The following is a 20,823-nucleotide window of genomic DNA, read 5'->3' on the forward strand; positions in this document are numbered from 1 at the left end:
AGTTCCTACACTTAAGAAGTGCTTAATTAATTAAATATATACAATGAGTGCGTATTGTGTGAACTGTAGACAGCTAAACAGCGCCATCCCGATGCCGAGATTCGTATCCTCTGGATGCCATTGAATGGGTGACCGAAACTGAATTGGCGGTGCGACAAGCCGGCGCCGCACTCAAAATAAATTATTCTCACTTAACAATGCGCTTATTGTGTGCACTTTTCCGCTTAATAAGGCCAAAGGTGTTTCAATTGCAAAATAACATTACAGATTAACAATGGACAGGACCGCAGTGCCAACAAAAGGAATCATAGAGGACCAAAATTATGAAAGAACCAACCCATTGTGCCAGTGTGTGTGTGTGTATGTGAGTGTGTGTATGTTAGTGTGTGTGTGTGTGTGTGTGTGCGACAACATCAAAGTGACGCGCCCACTTCAAACTGGCAACGACAATCACATTTAGTTCAGTTTAAGGGACACATAGTCCGAAAGGACACGCAGGACATGGTCATGCCCATAGGACAATGCGTAGGCCGGGCAGCTGAAAAAATGGCCAAACGAGGACAATAAAGTGATCAATACAAGATATTTAATTGTCAATGAAGAGACTGCATGCATCTTGCAGCTTGACCTTTTGCGGCTGGACCTGGACCTGGAGAGTGACAGAAACAGTAACAGTTGTTGTGCAATTGCCGTGTGCAAAGTTTTAGAAAAAAAAAAACAAAAAAAAAACACGCACACACACACAATTCAATAAAAATAATATAAAGGAGAAGGGCTCGAGTGGCACCACCCAAGTGACGCAAACGGCCGCGGCGTTGCAGGCAGCGGCCTATAAATTTTCTACTTGTACGTGTGCGTGTACGTGTTGCGGCCCCTTCTACTGTATGTGTGTAAATGAAAGTATAAATGTGTGCATGTGTGCGTGCGTGTGACAATGCATGGAATTGTTATAATTAATGGCCAGCTTGGCGCCAAGTCATGTCTGCGACGGGCCAAGCAAATAAGCCAGAAATAAAAACAGGCAACAGAAAAAAAAAACACACACACACACATACAACAACGGACAACTGGCAACAGACAGCGAACAACGGACAGCGGACAGCGGACAAGCTGAAATAACGACAACGGAACGACAAAATCTGAATCAGAACTTTGCATCTGATTTCGAGAGACGGAGCCATGTGAGTGGCACAGCAAATCATATTTAAGACGCGCACAGGAAGCAAATACGAAACAAAAATTGATGAACGTGCGCAGCGCCTTGATATCCTTTGCAGTCGTTTATCTGCAGCAGCATCGCGGACGAAGCGACGACTGGACGAATGGACAGACTGACAATCAGACGCAACATTGCGAAGGCGTGCGCGCTCAACTCAAAGTCAATCAGTCAAACAGAGAGGTAATCAGTCAAATGGCGCGGGTGCTCAAGATAAGGAGATCGAGAGCGAGAGCGACAGAGAGAGCCAGTCCAAAAGAGAGTGAAGAGAGCAGGATGAGGGACTGGCAGACTCGAGTTAGAGCAAATATTGACAGAACCCTTTGGCGGCGACACACAGACCCAACAGCGCACGATCATTGCTCAATGAACTGCGTTTGCGTTCATACGCATGTATAGTATACTCGTATTTGCTTTCCTCTCCTCCTTTGTTTTCACTTTTCATCTCCTTTCTCCTTTGTAATTCACAAATGCACGTGATCCACAAATATTTGCATTTGCACGGGCAATCGAGCGCAGCGCACGCGCAGCCGTGAGTGCCAGAACAAATAGTACTTGGCCCTAACAAGGCTGGGGTGCGAACTGATCCTTAAAATACTGCGTAGCCAAAAAAAAACAAAAGCAAAAAACACACTGCTGGCGAAAACAAATAAAAAACGAAAACATTGGAAGTAGGACCATAACCTATAGTTCACTAAACCTATGCGTATCGTCAATATATGCAGCACATACTAACTCGATCGCGATCGCGATCGCGAAGGCGATGCCGATGCCGATGTCGATTCCACAGCCCATGCACTTGATTTGCCTTTAAATGGCAAGAAACGCGCACAAAACATTTGCACTTGGCTTGGATCTGGACTCCAGACACAAACGCAGACAAAATAAACAGACTTGCCAGTGAGCTACAAAAGCTCGGTAACTCAATATTTGGGACTAACAACAACGATTAGCACAAATAAATATTGAATACTTACTGACAAGCCAATCAGTATTTAAAAGTATTTCGCCCGCACTTCAAGGCCATACATTCATGCGAGGGAATGATTTGATGGATTACACTTTCAAGAAATATTCCTAAGCAATAATAAAAATTTATTTTCATATGAAGTCGATTTTTGTCTTAAATTTGATTTTTACAAGTCAGCAGCTTGTCTCGGGACATTTCCTAATAAAAGTGAAATAAGTTAAATTTTAAATTTTTAAACTTTTTTGTATAGTTACTATTTTATAAAATTGTGCATTTCTGCAATCGTTACTTTTATTTTTATTCGCATTTTATATTTATTTAATACCGAAAATATTTTTTGTTCTCGCGCTACTATTTTTGTAATATTTCTCTTTTGTTTTTATTGAGGAACCGCTTGGTTTCTATGTAATACTATTACGTTTCCTTTTAAAATAAATAAATGTATAATTTTTTTTTTTTAATTGTTTAACTTCAGTTTTTCATTCCTCTAATCATCATCCTCTACATCCTTTTATTTGTTTTTCCAACAACATCTAGTCCCTCACATATAACAATTTATGAGAAATTGGCGCATAATAATAAATATGTTTTTAATGAATATTCAAATTTATCTCGTATTGATCCGTTTCTACTTGTATTGCTTTTTATTTTACTATTAATTTAACTTTTTAGCTTATTTAATTTGCGAACTCCAGAGCCATTGAGACACATCCTGAATATTTGTGCTGCTTTTTGTAACTATTTCAGGAGGAAAATGAGTTTATACCATTTAAACTTTTAATAAATGTTTCTTGAATTCAAATAACATGGCTCTGCCAATCCATGGATAAAGCAGCTATATTTATATAAGTATATGCATACTCACACACTTAGCCATATTAGTTCAATGCATAAATAGAAGGGGGCCGTAGGGGCCCCAAGCACACGGCCAGTCCCAAATGCCCCAACGTTTAGCGCGCAATTTGATTACCAAATGCAAGGCGAACAACATGCATGTAATTGCTGTTATGACAGTCTGAAGAACTGAACTGAACTGAACTGAGCAACCGAACTGAAGAATAACCAGCTGGACGGCCATTCGAGAACTGCTGCCACAACTGAATCTACTGCCAACTCTAATGTCAACTCTACTCTGTGAGCCAACTCCAATGCGACGGCCAACTCCACTGGATAGTGGCCGCACACAACAAGACCAAAACCAACAAGGTCTGCTGACCAAAGATGCGCGATCTGCGATCTGCGATCTGCACAAATAGACTAATTGCACCACTAATAAGACATCGTTCTCATTCAATTAAAATATCCATATCTAGTACAATTAGACGACGACAAATGTCCACATTGCGAGGACTCATTAAACTTGCACGAATTATTGCACGCACTTTGTCATACATTTTAATTTCACTTGCTGCACAGACACACGCACACACACACACACACACACACACGCAAACGAACACGCACACTGCGTTAAATTAAAACCAAACCAAGTCAAAACCAAAACCAAAACCGACAAAACGAGCCGGCAAGATCGTGCCAAGCCATGCCGTCCCAGGGACAGCCAACGAGACAGGCAGCGACCAAGATCGAGGCTACAACTAAATCGCACACACGCGGCAGTTGCCGCTGCAACCACCACCACCACCACCAGCACCGCCACCGCCACCACCACCACCATTGCCATAGCAGACATAGTCGTAGTCCCAATCCAGTTCGGTCCAACGTCAGCAGCAGCCAGCAGCCGGCAGCTTCAGTTCCAGCCTCAGCCCCAGCATCAGCCTTAGCCTCAGCCGCAGCTGCAGCCGCAGCTCAGCTTCTGCTTGAGTAACAGCTTCAGCAAATCTTGCAACGTGCGCTCCACACACATTAGCAATTACGCTCATTACACTTAATTACAGAAAACTAGGAGTGCATGAAGATTTCCAACTGCAGCGACGGCTGTGAACGGGCCGCACAGAGCTTCAGATTCATAGCTTGGCTTCAGTTTCAGCTTCGGCTTCGGCTTGGCTTGGCTTGGCTTGGACCAAGGAGTGTCATGCGGGCTGGCTGGCTGGCTGGCTGGCTGACTGGCTTGTTGCTACTTTTGTTGTTGTGGTTGTTGTTGTTATAACAGTGCCTGGCTATGACTTTTTTAAATAGAGACGAGCATGGCGCAAATCACGCCCAATACACGAATACAAACAATTTCAGACGGCTGCTTATTAGCCCGTTCCTGTTTTTATACAAATTTTTCGATTCTTATGTTAAATTGGTTTTTAATTTCCTGTATTTTCCAAGTATTTCCAACAGATATAAAATTCGATTCCATTTTCCAAAATTCTCATATCTATTATGCCATCAAAATATATATTTAAAATCGCTGTTTAAATATTTCATTGTATATAAATAAGAATTCAACAAAATATATTGATCTAATAATTACAATAATTTTCAAAAAATATAATCAATGTAAAAAATATGAGAAATTGTGAGGAAACAATTTTTGCTTTTAGCTGCTAAGAATTCGCAGTATCCTTCATCCTTTAAGACAAATGTCCATTGCTCTATGAAATACTTAATCCCTTTGGAAAAGCAGGTGCTCTCGTACTCGTATTATAAACATTCTACAGCAGATCTGTATTTTATAGGTTCTTTAAAGGCATAGATTAGAGTTATCACTTTTTATATCGAAAGAAAAAAATTGCGAATCGAAAAACCCAAATAAAAACGAAAAGAGAACAGTTTTAAAATTGCATATTAATTGTGTATTAAATCAAAAGCAATTAATAATTATTTAAATTTAAAATAAATAAATAAATGAGTGTGGTTAGATTTTAATAAGTATGTATATTCCTAGATGCTAAACGAAATTGATTTGATTAATAATTAATTAATAATAAATGCTCGTTAATGGTCAAGCAAATTTCACATATGTATGTATGTATAGTATATAGTATTAATGAAATGCAATTAATGAAGAGAATTTTGCTTTAAAATGAAATAAAAATCATTAGCACAAAACTATATTCTACATTGTTTCCCTATAACGTGGCTTTAGAAGTTGTTATTTCAAAAATATTACGGGTATAGTACGAGTATATATCATGCAGCGAACTTCCATCACTAGGCCCGACTTTGACTATGGGTGTGTGTGTGTGTGTGTGTGTGTGCGTTTTGGTTGGTTTGTTGTGTCTTTATATGCACTGCCCGCGAGGATCACGAGCATGAAGAGCAAGTGAATTATTGCAGTCTCATTATGTGCGATGAGTTATGTATGGCGTATTGCTTTCGTCGTCAGCTCGTCAACATCGTCATCATCGCCGTCGACTTTGCCATTGCCGTTGTGGCTGTGGTTGGAAAGTACTACACATGCTTTTCATGTATCTGCATTGTAACATCCAAACATTCAGCCAGTCAGCCAGTCAGCCAGTCGGCCAGTCGGCAGTCAGCCAGTTGACGGGGCGAGCGTCGAGGCGACAGACTAAAACATACGACCAGCCATCTGTCAGTACAGCCTTAGTCCCAGCCCCAGTCCCAGCCCCAGCCCCAACACGTCTCTCTCCACCTTCCCGAGTGCACATGTGTGTGTGTGTGTGTGTGTGTGTGTGTGCGTCGTACCTCTGTCGAAGAATGTAGTGTGATGGTCGCCTAAATCAAGCGTACTTAGCAAATGATTTACATTCCAAAAGACAGCAAACACACTGCTTTGCGGTATGTGATGTTATGCGAGCAGCAGCGGCAGCAGCGGCAACAACAGCAACAACAGTAACAACAACAATGAAAATCACATGCTAAAAAAAAACCAACATACACGCTCAAAGCAACAGCAACAACAGCAACAACTTAAAAACTAAGCTATGTAAGTTATGCCAATGATACTGAATCTGGAGCTCACCTACATGGATCAGGTATAAACAAAGAGATAGAGAGAGGGAAACAAGGAGAGAGTGAGATGAAGAGAGAGATAATCAAATAATAACAGCTGCCCCAGCACTGAGTGGTGCCAAAACTTATGGGTTCTCGCTTTCACTAATACTCGATAGATAGATACACTACTGATATCTCCTCTATACTCTATTCACAAACATTAATTTATTTTGTATATATTTTTATTTAGTTTATATAACTAACCTACTACACTAATACTACTATAACTGCTATGGCAAAGAGGAAATGAAGAAAGTAAAACTATTTCAAAAGTATTATTAAGCTAATCAGTTTACGTTTTAGATATTTTCCTAATGATGTCCTAGTTCGCCATTTTTAGTTCAATGTACAATAGTTATATGCTTCTTAAAAATAAAAATTTAAAATTTATATATTGTTACACGACTTTATTCCATTAAGCACGATTCAACATAACCTAAAATAAATATATAAAAACACACACAGTTGTCATTAAGCTCATTATATATGTAATTTAATAAAATAAACATAAATCCTTTTTTTTCACTGGTTCTAATACGTTTTACAGATAAGGAACCAATCACCCATTTTTGCATATGATCAATGTCTTTTTTACAGGGTTTTTCCTGGAAACAATCTATCGTGTAAAACAAGAATTAGCTGTATAATACTACAGTAAAAGTACTTTTTATGGGTTACTTGAATAATTGAAAACCTCTATACACATTTTTTAAACTCTTTGCTATTCCTTCCTTCAAAACAAAAATTTGAATTACACATTTTCTTTGATTTTGCACATTTCCTTCCTTTGGCCAGACCAGAACCTGACTTGTTCTCCTAATACAGGGTAAGCTTTGACAGCTTACATCTGGATAGGTTGATTAAAATGAGATAAAATGCATATTCTCTTTAACAGAAAGATCAATTTCTTATGTATACCCCTTTCCATTTCATTAGAATTTTTTTTTAATTGTTAGATAGGTAGATGCAGATTCCCTTTTAAAGATGTGTTTAGCGTAATGTCATATTTAAATTTTTTCCGAACTCTCTTCATGGCAGCTGCCCAAAGTGGATATATTCCTGATCAGTGTGACGAAACGAGATAGAATAACTGTTCATGATTTTTTATAGTTCTGTGCCCAAATAATTCGATCCTGTTAGTTTGTCATTATGTGTTCCCATGTCAAGATTCGTCGTGATAGGAAAACTTTAAGTTAAGTTTTCCATGTGAGTTTATTATTTGAGTTTGCTTTTTGTTTGAATAATTTAATTAAAATTGAAAACCCTTTGTATTGATTTAGTTTGGTTAGTTTTTAAAGTAGGACTAAATAAAATTCTTGTTTGTTTTGGTTTAGCCGACTCAAGGACGAGTATAAACAAGTAGAGCGTTAGAGTTACGTGAGTTCGACTTTTGTATACTCTCTACCCAATAAAAGCAAACACTTACCAATAGAAACTGGACTCCAGATACCTCATCTGAGATTATTTACTTAGATTTGACCAGAACCGATCTTAGACTTAGACATACATAGTAGAAGACAAATAAAATGAAAGATAGATCGATGTTTCATTTTAATTCAGCGTTATTTTTCACACATTTTTGCATAGAAAATTCACCACCCACAAATAGTACTTGAAGTGTCGGAGCAGGTTGCCAATCAATATGCCATAACAACCGCATTGTGGGGCAAGTGATAATAAAGGTTCCAACAATAACTACAACAACAACGGCAACAAGAGGAAACTTAAGATTTGGCTGAGATACACGGCAGCAGCAGCAGCAGCAGCAGCAGCAGCTCTCTGGCGGGAATGGTGATGGCGATGGTCAGTGTGACTTGGAAACACGGCCTCAGCTTCGAAGACGCTTCCTCGCATAAATATCACCAGCAATTACTCAGTCATAAGTTTGCTGCTTGCCTCGTTCGCTGTCATGACATGAGTAACTTTTGCTGCTTCGTTCGCAGCTCACTTCATGAGGCAGCTGAATGACTGAATGACTGCCTGGCTGACTGACTGACTAGCTGACTGGTTGACTGGCTGACACTGGACCCGCAAGAGTTCGCACAGATCCATCCGCGTGCATTGTAAGCCACTGCGCCTGCGCCGGTGCCTGTGCGCCAGAGAAGAGGCCAACAGCTCCTTTAATGCAGCCGCGTGCGTTTGTGTGCGCAGTTTGCCGCTAGGCATCATTGGAGCAGACAGCAGATCTGGGCCGTGCCTGTTCCCCTCTCCCCCTGCATTTGTTCCCCTGCCCCTGCGCCTGCCCCTGCCCCTGCTCTTGCTCTCGGCTCTTGGATCTGGCTCTGGCTCGGTGTTGGCTTGGCAAATTTTTACAGCTTTTATAAACAGCTCGTTGCCGGCAACTGGGCGGTAATTTGTTAAAGCTTCCTTACTTTTCAACACTCCAACTCCAGACGAGACATGGTAAAACAAAAAACAAAAAAACCAAAAGACTCGCTGCCTGGCTTTATCATCTACTGCTCCGTCTTCACGATGTTGTTCTTGTTGCCTACGCCCGGTGCGCACACATTTTAATTGTGCCCCTTGACTGGGTCGTGAACGCTCGTAAGATTCGCCTCAGATCCTTGCGCATGCGCCGCTGCTACTTTGTCTTGCCTCTAAATACACATGCATGTATGTATGTTATATTATATACTCGTATGTATTTGTAGTATGTTATGTACATCTATGTATATGCATATGTATGTATGTATATGATACATTTTTGTGTCCATCCGTCCGAGGTACTGCCTCTACGCAACTCCTAGTCGCCCAGCCGCCCAGTCGCACGATCTTCATCATCATCAGCAGCAGCGCCGCTGCTTAAGTAGGTCTGTCTTAACATGTGCCGTCATTCATAATACACACACTCCAACACACACACACACACACTCACACTTGTAAGCGCGTGTGTGTGTGTGTGTGAAACATCATGACAGGCACTTGCACTTTGTTTCCTCAACACAAATCAACAGGATGGCACTGTGCTTGTTACAAGCCCCAACCAATGGGCGACAGTGTTGCCGTTCCCTGGTTCCCGAAAGCCACAGAAAAGTGAAAATGTATACAAAAATTTTATATATATCGAATGGGAAATGTTATTCAAATATCAATTACATATTAGCCGCATTATTGTCTTTGACTGAGTGCCAGGAATTGCACATTCAGAGAAGAAAATGATGATATAAGTATATAGTATCTACAACTGGCTACCACGGAGAATATTAAAATTCTAATGCCCGGTAATATGCGCCCTACAAAAAGAATCAGTTTCACCATGCACACAAGTATACCTTAGCTATAACTACTATACTATATATAAAGTACGCTTCAATTCTTTTCAATGCTATATAAGTGTTGATCATCGTATTTCTGTTTGAAATCAGGAGCTAATTCATACTATACATAGTATTTAGCACGACCTCGAATATATGTTTTTAAACATTTTCATGCATCTGTAAACACTTCGTTAGTGCTAAAATAAATCGTGCAAATTCGTTACGATACTTATTATCTTTTTATTCTGAATTATAAAAAAAGGGCCACACTATTTTCTTGATATTTAAACAAACGGTAGGAGCTTGTTTTTAAAATGAATCCCCAAGCATTGCAATACTAAAACGATTTTCGATCTAATTTTCGAAAACAACAAGTAACATCATAAGCCACAATATTATTATTATTATTATTATTATTATTATAGACTGCCAATGTCGGATACTGCCTTTACAGCAAGTTTCTTCTTATTTTAGTCGTTGTTCGGGTATAGTGGTATTCCATATTTCCTGAAATCGCAGAACTTCTTTCTCTTCGCATGTATGGAACATTCTTAGGCTCAGAAATGTCCAGCTGGTCCAGTGGTACGAAAACCGATTCGAACAAAATTTCAATTCATTATTAGCAGCACCAGTTGGCGGTTCCGCGCACTTCTTTTGAGTTGATTTGTAAACAAAAGTTTCGTTCCCCAAAAAGTCACAAATCCTGGTGAGGTGCTCGCAAATGTTGCAACACTGTCAGGTGGTCGACGAGGCAGCAACTGAAGCAACGGTCGTACCATCTCCACCTCCATGGCGTCTACCGAACACGCCGCGGGCATTTCGGTTGCCGTCTTAGCTCCTCTGACTGCTGCGGATGCTGCTGCCAAGACCGGAGCCAACGTTCACATCCACATCCACATCCACAACCAACTCCTCGACTTGAGCGTCTTTCTGTGCTGACACTGACTCAATGAAATTGTTGCGAATCTTTGACTGACATTAATTTTTATTTGTAGCTTCATTTTATTTATGTATTTACTTTGTGCGCCGCTGTTTCCAGCTCATTTGCGCCATCAGCGTTGATGACGACTTGCCTTACCCTTACCCGTATGGACCCATACCCATACCCAAACCCTTAACCGACATCAACGTCACTGATATGAGCTCTGCCAGAAGCCGAGCAGCTTATCAACTTTGTCGGAAATCGGAAACAGCTTAATAATGACGCCATCAATATACAAGTAGTGACGCCATGCACGCCAAGTGTCACAATTCTAGTATCGTGTTTGATGACGTCGTAGTTCGCTTGAAGTTGTTATCGAATTGGAGCCGTTCTTAAAAATATACTCATACTCATGTGTACCCGTATGTGAACATAAGTCTCTAAGTCAATAACCAGCTACAATTTGCTGTTGTTGCTGTTTACAGCAAGAGTCTCTGGGTCGAAAGCTGGATCTGGGCCTCGTCACTGAAGTCGTCGCAAATTTGTGCCGTTTCTTATTTTTAGAATATTGTTGTTTCTGCTCAGACCCAGACCCCAGACCCCGGACCTGGAGCGACAAAAATTCAATGAATTTATCATAAAATTGCGAGAAACTCTGGCGTTTTTCTCCGAAAAATTAACTCTGACTGTGTATGTGCGTTGCGAGCCTCAGCCCCAAGCAGCTTGAGGAAGTCGCCGTCTGGGATGAGGCGCAGGTAGTACTTAAAAAAATATGGACCCAAGATTGCGTTGTCGGAACATACTGATCAGCAAGCACGTGTGTGAAGTAAACGCAAAAACAAAAAAAAAAAAAAAAAAAAAAAAAAAATAGAGGAAAATACGTGTATATGTACTATATGTTGAGGGAAATAAGTTCACAAATTGTTGGAAACTCCCCCCTTACAAGCAGAGAGTTTTATATCAATTTGGTTAGATAAAGGTATAACTTATAAAATGGGCAATAAAAAATAAGCTGCTAATATGCTTGATCAAGATTTTCACACTATTTTTACTGGTTGTCCAATCATTTATATTGATTTGTTATTAAACATTGCAATTGTTGTAATGAATACTTTTAAAGGTATAAATAACTTTTCTATTTTGATTCTCTTAATATATAACTTATTACACTTCTTTCTTGTCTTTTATTTTTTGATTTATTTCATCATATTTATTTAATATTTATCAATTTTAAATCCTATACTTATTCCCTTTCATTTCTCAAACTGATTTAGATGTGAACCTTTCCCACATACTATAGTATGTATTACTTGACTAAGGCGTTTTCTGTTATTGTTATTATCGTAGCTGGAATATTTATTATCTAAACGATAAGTTAACGGACTTCCAGCTGACTTATCCACATTTGCGATTGTACGGTACATTTTTTTGAAACCCTTGCAGCCATTCCTTATAAATTAGATCAGGAATCCGACTACTTATGATACATAATTGCATGTTCTCAGTCGTTGAAAATATTTTCGATATCGTTTCGATGTGTTTTTGAAGTTGTCCGCTGTCTCGGGCTATACTTTATGAAGTTTATCTTATTTATTAGTAATTTAATTTGATTTACTCGTACGCACATTTTTATTAGCTACTGTAGGATGTGCTGTTATATTTGCAATTCGCAGACTACCAACCGAAATATTTTATTTACGCAAGCAATCGAGCCATTTCCCATTTTCTAAGAACAAGAAGCGCAAAGCCAAAATTACGTCACTATGCTGTCGAGTGCAGACAACAGATTTCTTTTTAATTTCTATAATGTTGAGTCTCGCCTGATTATATACAAAATTTGTTAGGGAATTTTATTGGCAAAATGTGCCGGACATGCCGGACCTGCCGGACATACCAGCTGACCCCGACCCGATGAATGCAATTTTGAATGTGACGCTTCCGTAATATCAGCAATAAAGTGTTTAAAATATTTTCTGCGATGTGCACACCCCAAAGAAAGTACATGTACAAACGAAAATCTAATCTAATCAGAATTATTTTCGATTCCGCAGAAATTCGTTGAATTCGAAACATTCATATCGCAGTCGTTTTCCAAACTTCGTTGGTGTTGAATAACAAAACTATTCCTCGATGACAGACAAGTCACATCCCAATCATCTAGGGTTTCTAAAATTGCATTTACATTTTGATTGCTCCTCTCAATTTGTCTCTATACGTCTTGATATTGATGCGCCAAAAGTAGATCTGGCAAATGAATATGATTGATTGATTGGCAGTATATTCATTCACAAGTACTGTATGAAGTACTTATATTGTACTTGAACCACGTGATTTAATTTGATCGATCACTAGATCTTGTCCATCCGTCGTTCTACCTGTCCGTCTGTCTATTAAGGAGACGGCTGAATCCTCAATGACCCAACTAGCAGACTCTCCACATCTCCTAGATAACAGAAGTCTTTTATTTATTGCTCTTCAAATTTATTCAATTTTCCGATTTCGATTAACAGCCAACATAGGAAGCACAGAAGTTGTTTATATAAATGAAGAATGACAAACTCTAAATTATAGCAAAAAGCAATAAAGTTGTGGTTATTTAACAATAAAAATTTGCATAATCACCATAATTCGACACACGCCTTACACACACAAGTAGTTTGGGAACAGGTTTGTTCATACATATGTATGTGTAGTATTCTATTAGTATTGCATTGTATTGTTTTGTATTGTATTAATACAAAAACAATTACTTTTCGGATTTTCCTCAAGTGCAGTGACAACAAAAACCACAAAAGATCTCGGGCCCCGTTCACGTGTAGTTTACAAATGCCAGTCAAATGAAAAAAGTACCTTCCAAACTTTCCGGGTCTACTAAGCAAAGGCCCCAACACTACTATGTAGTTGTATATATACTTAAGATGTTATCAATGGAAATGTTTTGACTTACTGAATATTGATGGGCACTTGGAGCGCTGTGGATAACCCTAAGCCCCCTACATGTATACTGGTTTTTCTTAACTGTTTCACAATTTTAAAATATCAATAAAGCCATTTGGCTATATTTTAAAAATAAATAGCAATTTCGCTGAGAATGCTTCAATTTTATTCATTCTGTTCAATTCATAACAGATGCCTTTGTTATGCTAGCTATGTTTTAATTTCGATATATATGATATACTTGTATATGGTATAACATGTTTAGTAATTAATTGTTTGATTATACTAATACTGTTCAATAAAGAGAATATAATCATCATTGAACAGTGCAACCTTTTAAAATGTTATTAATATTTTGAGAAATAACTGTACATCATAGTATATATAGTAGTACTATATACCTATATGCTTGTATCGTAGTACAAAATGTTTGTACGCGAGTGTGTGCGACATTTTCCCGGCTGCCTTAGCTTTTCCATCAGTCAGACTCACACGGCAAGCTACAACTTTTCATGCAGACACACACAGGCTCACACATACGCACATACATACATATATACTATACACACATACTATACATACATATGTACGAGTATATGTTTATGGACTGGGTGACAGATGGACATACAAAGCCAATTGCTTGCACAAGCAAAGCATTTGAACCGTTTTTAATTTCGTTTGTTTTGTCTAAAGTCGGTTTTTGTTTTTTGGTTGCTTCGCTTTTTTTTGTTGTTGTTTTGTTTTCCTTTTTTGGACTTTTGGACTCTTCGACAGACCAGGCCAATGAGCTGCGCGTCTGAGAGTAGCGCATAGCAAAGGGGAGGCAACAGCAACAACAGCAACAACAAAAGCCAGAGTCGAGAGTTTTTATGATGGGAAACATTTTAAGTTGGATGTAGTACTTAAGTGTGTATATACTCGTACTCGTACTTACAGCGCTGTTGTTGTTGTTGGTGCTGTTGGTGTTGCTCTGGCTGCTTAAATCATGTGAATGTTGCAACAACAATATTAACAACAACTGAGCTGAACTGAACTGAACCGAACCGAACTGAGCAGAGCAGAGCAGAGCTCAGGTGAGCTCAGGTGAGCTGGGCTGAGGTGAGGTGAGGTGAGCCGTGTGTCAACTCTGTTGGTGGGCAAATATGCCGGCCAAAGCCAAAGCGCGTGGTCGTTTTTTTGTCGTTTTTTGTTTCTTGATTTTTGTTTTGCCTAATGACAAAGACTAATATTTTCTTCCTGTGACATATCTCTTTCTTCATGGCACACATTGACAATTGACTGTTGGCGACATGGCGCGCAGCCGGCTCGGGGAGGAACGTCCGCGTTGGCGTTGGCGTTGGCAGCGACGTCTACCTCAGGCGCTCTATTTACAACAAGCTGTAGCTGTAGCTATCGCTGGCCATTGTGTGGCAGCATTATATGGAAATTATTTGTTGCATTGCGCTGCTAATGTGTTAAAACAATATGCGGGAAGTCGAAGCGTGTGAGTGCGTCCTAGCTGAACTGAGGCTGAGGCTGAGGCTGAAGCTGAGGTTGGAGCTGGAGTCGAGTTTTCAAATTTTCGCTTTGCTTTATTTTTCTACCCAAAATGTGGCAGGGTATACTCGTAAAAGAGCATTTAAATTTTATATAAGGAAACTGATCAGCATGGCCCTATCCGACCTATCGATTTCTGTTACCATTGAGATAGAGGCTGACACTTTTAAAAACTATCGTTGCGATTAAAAAAACAAAAAACAATGGAAAGCGCATTCAGGTAACCAAGTTATGTAACCAGTTTTCATAAATAAGTAGTGTTGGTGTTTTCCCGAATTAATTACCTAGAAATCACTAGAAATAATCATACATCCGCCACTTTTTTCCATATTTTGATGATATTTTTGACAAATTTTTTAGATGCTTTGCAAGACGGACACATCTTCACCAATTCCGAGCCAAATAGTTTGAGAGCAGTGATCTCTCCTTAAATGTTAATATGCATATATTTTCTTAATAGGTAGCACTTCCTAACAAGGTCTATTTAGGTTAAGTTATACACAACATTCAAGAAGGGATTACAATTGGCTAAGGGGAGTCCTATTCATATCATGAACTAGATAGAACTTTTTAGCAGCATTCAGTTAAATTTTTTTTAGCGCAGGCGTGCGTTTAAGACATATCTCCTATTTATAGAACTGAATGAATTGTTAACTGGAAATATAATTGCAGTGGTCAAATTTTGATAGCAAATACAATGCAAAAGCTGGTAAAAAAAAGTTAAAAGATAAATAAATGGTAAATGAATATCAAATGCACACACATTAGCTTATGTTGCTCGTCTAACACAATAAAATAGCATTTTATTTATCATGTAATATAAGATTGATGTCTTTAAGGTTCTTCCAAATATCTAGCCGCATATTACGAATGAATATAGACCCAAAAAATAAATAAATTTAAGTTAACTAATCATAATTTGTAGCATTCCAGTACTTCGGTTAATGCACAGTCTAACAGATAGAAGTTTAAGCTTCACATTATACTGAAAACACTTTCTTCACAACTTTGCACAGAGGAGTCTTAGAATTGGCTTTAGCTTTGAATATTTAGACCCCTGTAGACCCCTTGGAATCTGGTTTAGTCTTGATACCTGCACCTACTAACTCCTGAGGGGTAAGGTAAAAGGTATGCGATAGTCGAGATATGTCTAAAGCATTCCAACTTGTTTTACTTTTTGTAATGTTTTTTATTTTTTGTTTGCGCGCAAACTAGCTGGAGAAATATTTACACAAGCGGCGACCGTTGCGGGCGGTTGAGAGAGGTCCGATGTTTGAGGATGGGTCTAGGTCTTGGCCAGCTGTCCCTGTCCCTGTCCCTGTCACTGTCCCTGCCCCTGTCACTGCCGCCCCTGCGTCTGCAGCAGGCGTTCAATTTGCAAGGCAATGACAAAACCTACGTATATACGAGTATATCTTAAGTGTTTCCAGGGACCACCCAGCCAAGCAGTTGTTGTTGCTATATTGTTGTTGTTCTTGTTCCGTATATTTGGGCAGGTAAATGAATGCAGTCTGTGCAACATCGACATCGACATCAACATCTCAGCACCCTTTGGAATATGCTTCAATTAACTGTTGCTGCTGCCCACTGTGCACTGCCCACTGCGCACTGCGCACTGCCCACTGTGCCAGGTGTATGCGTCCCTCAGCTCGAGATTGTGTGGTCAGCCTCATAGTTGTTGTTTTTGTGTTGCCAAATAAATTGAAATAAGAGAAATAAATTCGACCAACTGACCAATTGTTATGGTTTATATATTTGCCAACTCGAATAAACAAATATTTGAACTGTTAATTACCATTAGCAATGTATGATAAGCTTTCGTTAGTCAGGACGCCAATGCATCAGCAGACAGCCTCAGCTTCTCTAAGAGAGCTGTAAGATAATCCTTGGTGCTGTGTTTCTCCAAAAATTCTCCAAAATAGTTTTCGAGGGTTCAGATTCGTATACCCTTTCCACTCCTCACAAGAAACATTTTGCTCTCCTGCTCAACTGATGTACTGATGAACTACTTATGCATTGCACAATCTTTTTCGGGGCTTTTGCTTAATTTTTGATGATTTGCTTTCCAGCTGTTCCTCCCTCTGTTTCTCCTTCTGCGCAAATTTTAGCCATCTCCGGGATAATATGTAGTAGGATGGGAGCTTTTGCTTCAACCCTGTATTGCACACAAGAGTACGCAACTGCGAATGATATATACAATAAATTAGTGTATTTTATTTGTTTTTTTTTTTAATTTTGTGTTTAATTAATTTTTATACAATAAATTGAACTGAAACTGAGCATAAAAACAAAAGCATTTTAGCCATTATTGTTTAATTTTCTCATTCAAATGTCCATGTCCTATGATAAAATAAATTACGAGAAATCTAAAAATTAATAAATTTGACTTAACAGACTCGACGTTTCAACACTAGATACACCATTAATTTATTAATCCCTAATGGAATTGGCTTAATGGAAGCCTTTAACAAAGGTGTAACTTTTGGTTTTACTTTATCTTTTTTTTAAATTATGGAATATTTAGACATTCATATCCATGGTGGAATACGCTCCATAGCAACTACCATAATTCATAAGATGTTCCTTCTATGACGGGCCAATTCATGCAATATGCCAGTCTGTTCATCTACCCATTTCTGGAGGTATACCACATAATAAAGTAAAGCATAAAATGAGATTTTATGATAAATTATGGAAGTAAATGTATCCTCTGCCCAGCCACACATGGAATTGGTGTGTACTTACATCAGTAGATGTAGATGCATAGGTGCTATTTTATTTTAATTTTTATAAATAGTTGAAGGTTCGAAATATTTAATTAAAATCGAAAAATTCCATTTGCATGTAGAATGAGATCCATAAGTGGCATTCGATCCAAATCTGCTTAGAACTTTCGACGTTATTGACGTTCAAGTACAAAAGGATAGATGGAGGGTAGACAAAGAGCCTGAGGCACAAAGCTGAATAAAAATCAAACTGAACAATGCATGAATTAAATGCCACTTTGTAGTTACGATACAAACACAGATGCACATGCACATGCTCATATACTTATGTATGTGCGTCTGTAGAGCTTGGGGTGCAGCATGTGAACCATGGAGATAGAAATAAAAACAACACGCATAGACATTAATCACAAATCAAACAAATAGGGCAGAATACGATGCAGCAGGCGCAACACTTGACAATGACACAAAGCGTCAACTTTGGCGGCGGCGGCGGCGGCTAAGAAGACGAAGACCATCAGCATCCCAGCCAAAGCATCCCAACACCAACACCAACAACAACAACAATAGTAATATGACTGCACTTGCTGCGCCCCAAGGCAAGGGCAAGGCGTACCGCAAATGTTTAGCAGATCAAAGCAAGAGTGCCTCAATAATGATAATCATCGTCTTAACAGCTAACACACACACACACATATACATATACTTATGTATGTATATGCATGTATGCACAAATATCCAAATGCGCGTGGATGATTCTGAGCTGTGCTTGACAGCAAAGCAGCAAAGCAGCAACAGCAGCAGCAGCAGTTGCTTGTGTTGCATGTTGCAGCAGCAGCAACAGCAGCTATGAAATAACAATTTCTATATGCAAGCTGCCACCTCACTGCTCTTTTTCATTTCATTCCATTTCATTTTTTTCATTATGTGGGACATTTAATACAATTTTCTGATTATTTGTACCCTTTTAAGGACCCTCAATCACTGCAGACTGCGGCTGCGCATGTGTGCGTACACACATATTTGTGTGTCTGTGTGTGTGTGTGTGTGAATGAAAATTAAAAGTGGCGTTGTTCTTGCTGGGTCGGTCGTTCGTCCGACATCGTTTTGACGACGCGTCGCGACGTCGGCGGCACTTGGTGAAAATACTTTATACGCCTCGTTGAACTTGACGCATAAAGATTATGATGATCACCAATACGATGGTGATTGTGATGGTTATGATGATGATGATGTGAATGTTTGGGATGATGTATGATGTGTGTTGTTGGGCAAGGTTGTTGGCCCAAAGCGGCTTTGCGCATTACGGGATTAGCTGAGCCTTCTTTATAAGATACTCGTACCTGCCAGTATCATCATCATACTCGTACGTATACGCCCCATGGGCCGAATTAGACCAAACTTTCTAATTTGTTTATGGGGCGGGCGCATGCGCATGCGCATCTTCTGAGCACTGTCACAACAAAACAGCAACAACAGCTTTAGCCAGCCAGACAGCCAGCAACAAAACGTTTTCAAATACCTTAAATTTTTTTATCGGCCGCTTCCGACGCCGCACGCGTTCAAAAGGTTCATGTATTTGCTATTGTTTGCCTTTCGCAGCAGCTATAGGGAGACGAAGACGAAGAGGGCGACGGGGACGGCGACGGAGATGGAGATGGAGATGAAGACAAAGACAGAGACAGAGACGCAGCATCGTTTGTGGCTCGGTGATGGTGACAGCGACGGACGCGCCAAACCAGAAGATATGTCAAAGTAAGCCAAACGCAGAGCGGAACTGATCAAAGTCATTCAAACATGAATGAAGTTCATTAAAAACTGATCAAATCTGTTGAGAGAGAACAATGCAAACAAGACAAGAGTAGAAAAGATGCTGATACACAACAATGAGAGGCGAGACGAAAAGAGACCAGAGACGGGGCGGACAAATACAAGTAGAAGAGTGTACGAAGGCACAAATAGACAGGCGGACGCACATAGAGTAGTACAGAGACAGATAGGCGGACGGGCAGACAAAGAGTCGCACACGGCGCAATGATGATGCAGCTGACACACACACACACACACACACACACACACACACGCACGCAGGCACTGAGAGACAAAGAAGTTCTCATGTGGCGAGTGTCATAGCATGCAGCTCTCACTGCTCTAACTAACTGTTGATCGCCTTATTTTGTCGCTCTCCCTCTCACGCTCACGCCATGCGTGTGTCCATGTCCATGTCCTTTTGGCTCGCTCCTTGTGCTCATTGTGCGAGCGATTTCTTCAATTTCACAGTTATGCCCGTGTGCGCTCGCTTGGCCTACAAATAATGACGTTTCCTGCTGCCCCAGTTTGAGACGGCACTGAGATGACAATGCGAGCAACCAGCAACCAGCAACAACAACAACGTCTCAGCGACAATGCCAAATTGTGTGGCAATGCGACAAAAACATTTCAAAATGCCGGCTCATTTCTCTCCATGTATCTACTGTTGTTCTGTTTATGTGTTTATGTGTTCATGTGTGCAGCGGAAGTGCTAACGGTACTTCTGCAATACAAATCAAAGACAATAAAACAAAAATGGAAAAGGCTAGAGCCGTGCGGGCTGGACGCCCTGAAACCCTGCACCCTGTACTTCCAAAAAGGGAGAGTACAATTAAATTATTATTTGTAATTATTTCTTGTATGGAGAAAGATACAATTTTATTAATACTGCAGAGTATAGGGTGGTCTATATAGCCCTGCACCCTGTACTCCCAAAAAGGGAGAGTATAAATAAATTATTTCTTGTATGGAGAAAGATACAATTGTATTAATACTGCAGAGTATAGTTTGGTCCAAATAGTCGTTTCCATTTCACAATTAAAAATCAAATCTTAATTTGTTCCAGAAAAGTACTATTGATTTATTCGAAATAGCAAACATTTCCATTGCTTCAGGAACACAATTTCATTCATAAGGCGGCCTCGGCAAGCTTCACCTAAGCGCATCCTGTTAGCCCAGTCTTGCACGATCTGGTGACGGTTTCTAGCTCTCTCTCTCTCTCACAAATTAAAGGCCCGAATCGTTAATGGATTGTTCGCATAAAATCGGTCCTTCACGGCACTCCATAAGAAAAAAAGTATAATGGCGTCAAATCGCAGTTCCAAGGCGATTACCAAACTTCACGAGCAATAGATCGACTGTGGTCGAAGATCGACCCACCCTGTCATTGTCAAAATAACACATGATTTTGAAAAATATCAATACTATATCGACCCTGTACTTGTATATGGAAAGCTGAGAAGTATTTGCCAAAGAAGAACAAGTTTGGTAAATATTTAATTGGGGATTGATTTTTGATTCGTAGTGTCTATAAAAGTTATTTG

At 39.5% G+C, this 20,823-nt stretch overlaps 1 protein-coding gene across 1 annotated transcript in view; it reads right to left on the bottom strand.

Annotated features, from left to right (window-relative positions):
* Positions 1-456: 456 nt before the first annotated feature.
* Positions 457-20,823, bottom strand: part of LOC115627682 (chromatin modification-related protein EAF1) — a 34,332-nt gene continuing 13,965 nt past the window's right edge. The window contains exon 4 of the mRNA XM_030523425.1: positions 457-538. Within this exon, the coding sequence (XP_030379285.1) occupies positions 457-538 (82 nt within the window). The remainder of the gene's footprint in view (positions 539-20,823) is intronic.

Source organism: Scaptodrosophila lebanonensis, unplaced genomic scaffold (genome assembly GCF_003285725.1).
Source record: "Scaptodrosophila lebanonensis strain 11010-0011.00,11010-0021.00 unplaced genomic scaffold, SlebRS2 tig00000096-arrow-pilon, whole genome shotgun sequence".
Lineage (NCBI taxonomy): Eukaryota > Metazoa > Arthropoda > Insecta > Diptera > Drosophilidae > Scaptodrosophila > Scaptodrosophila lebanonensis.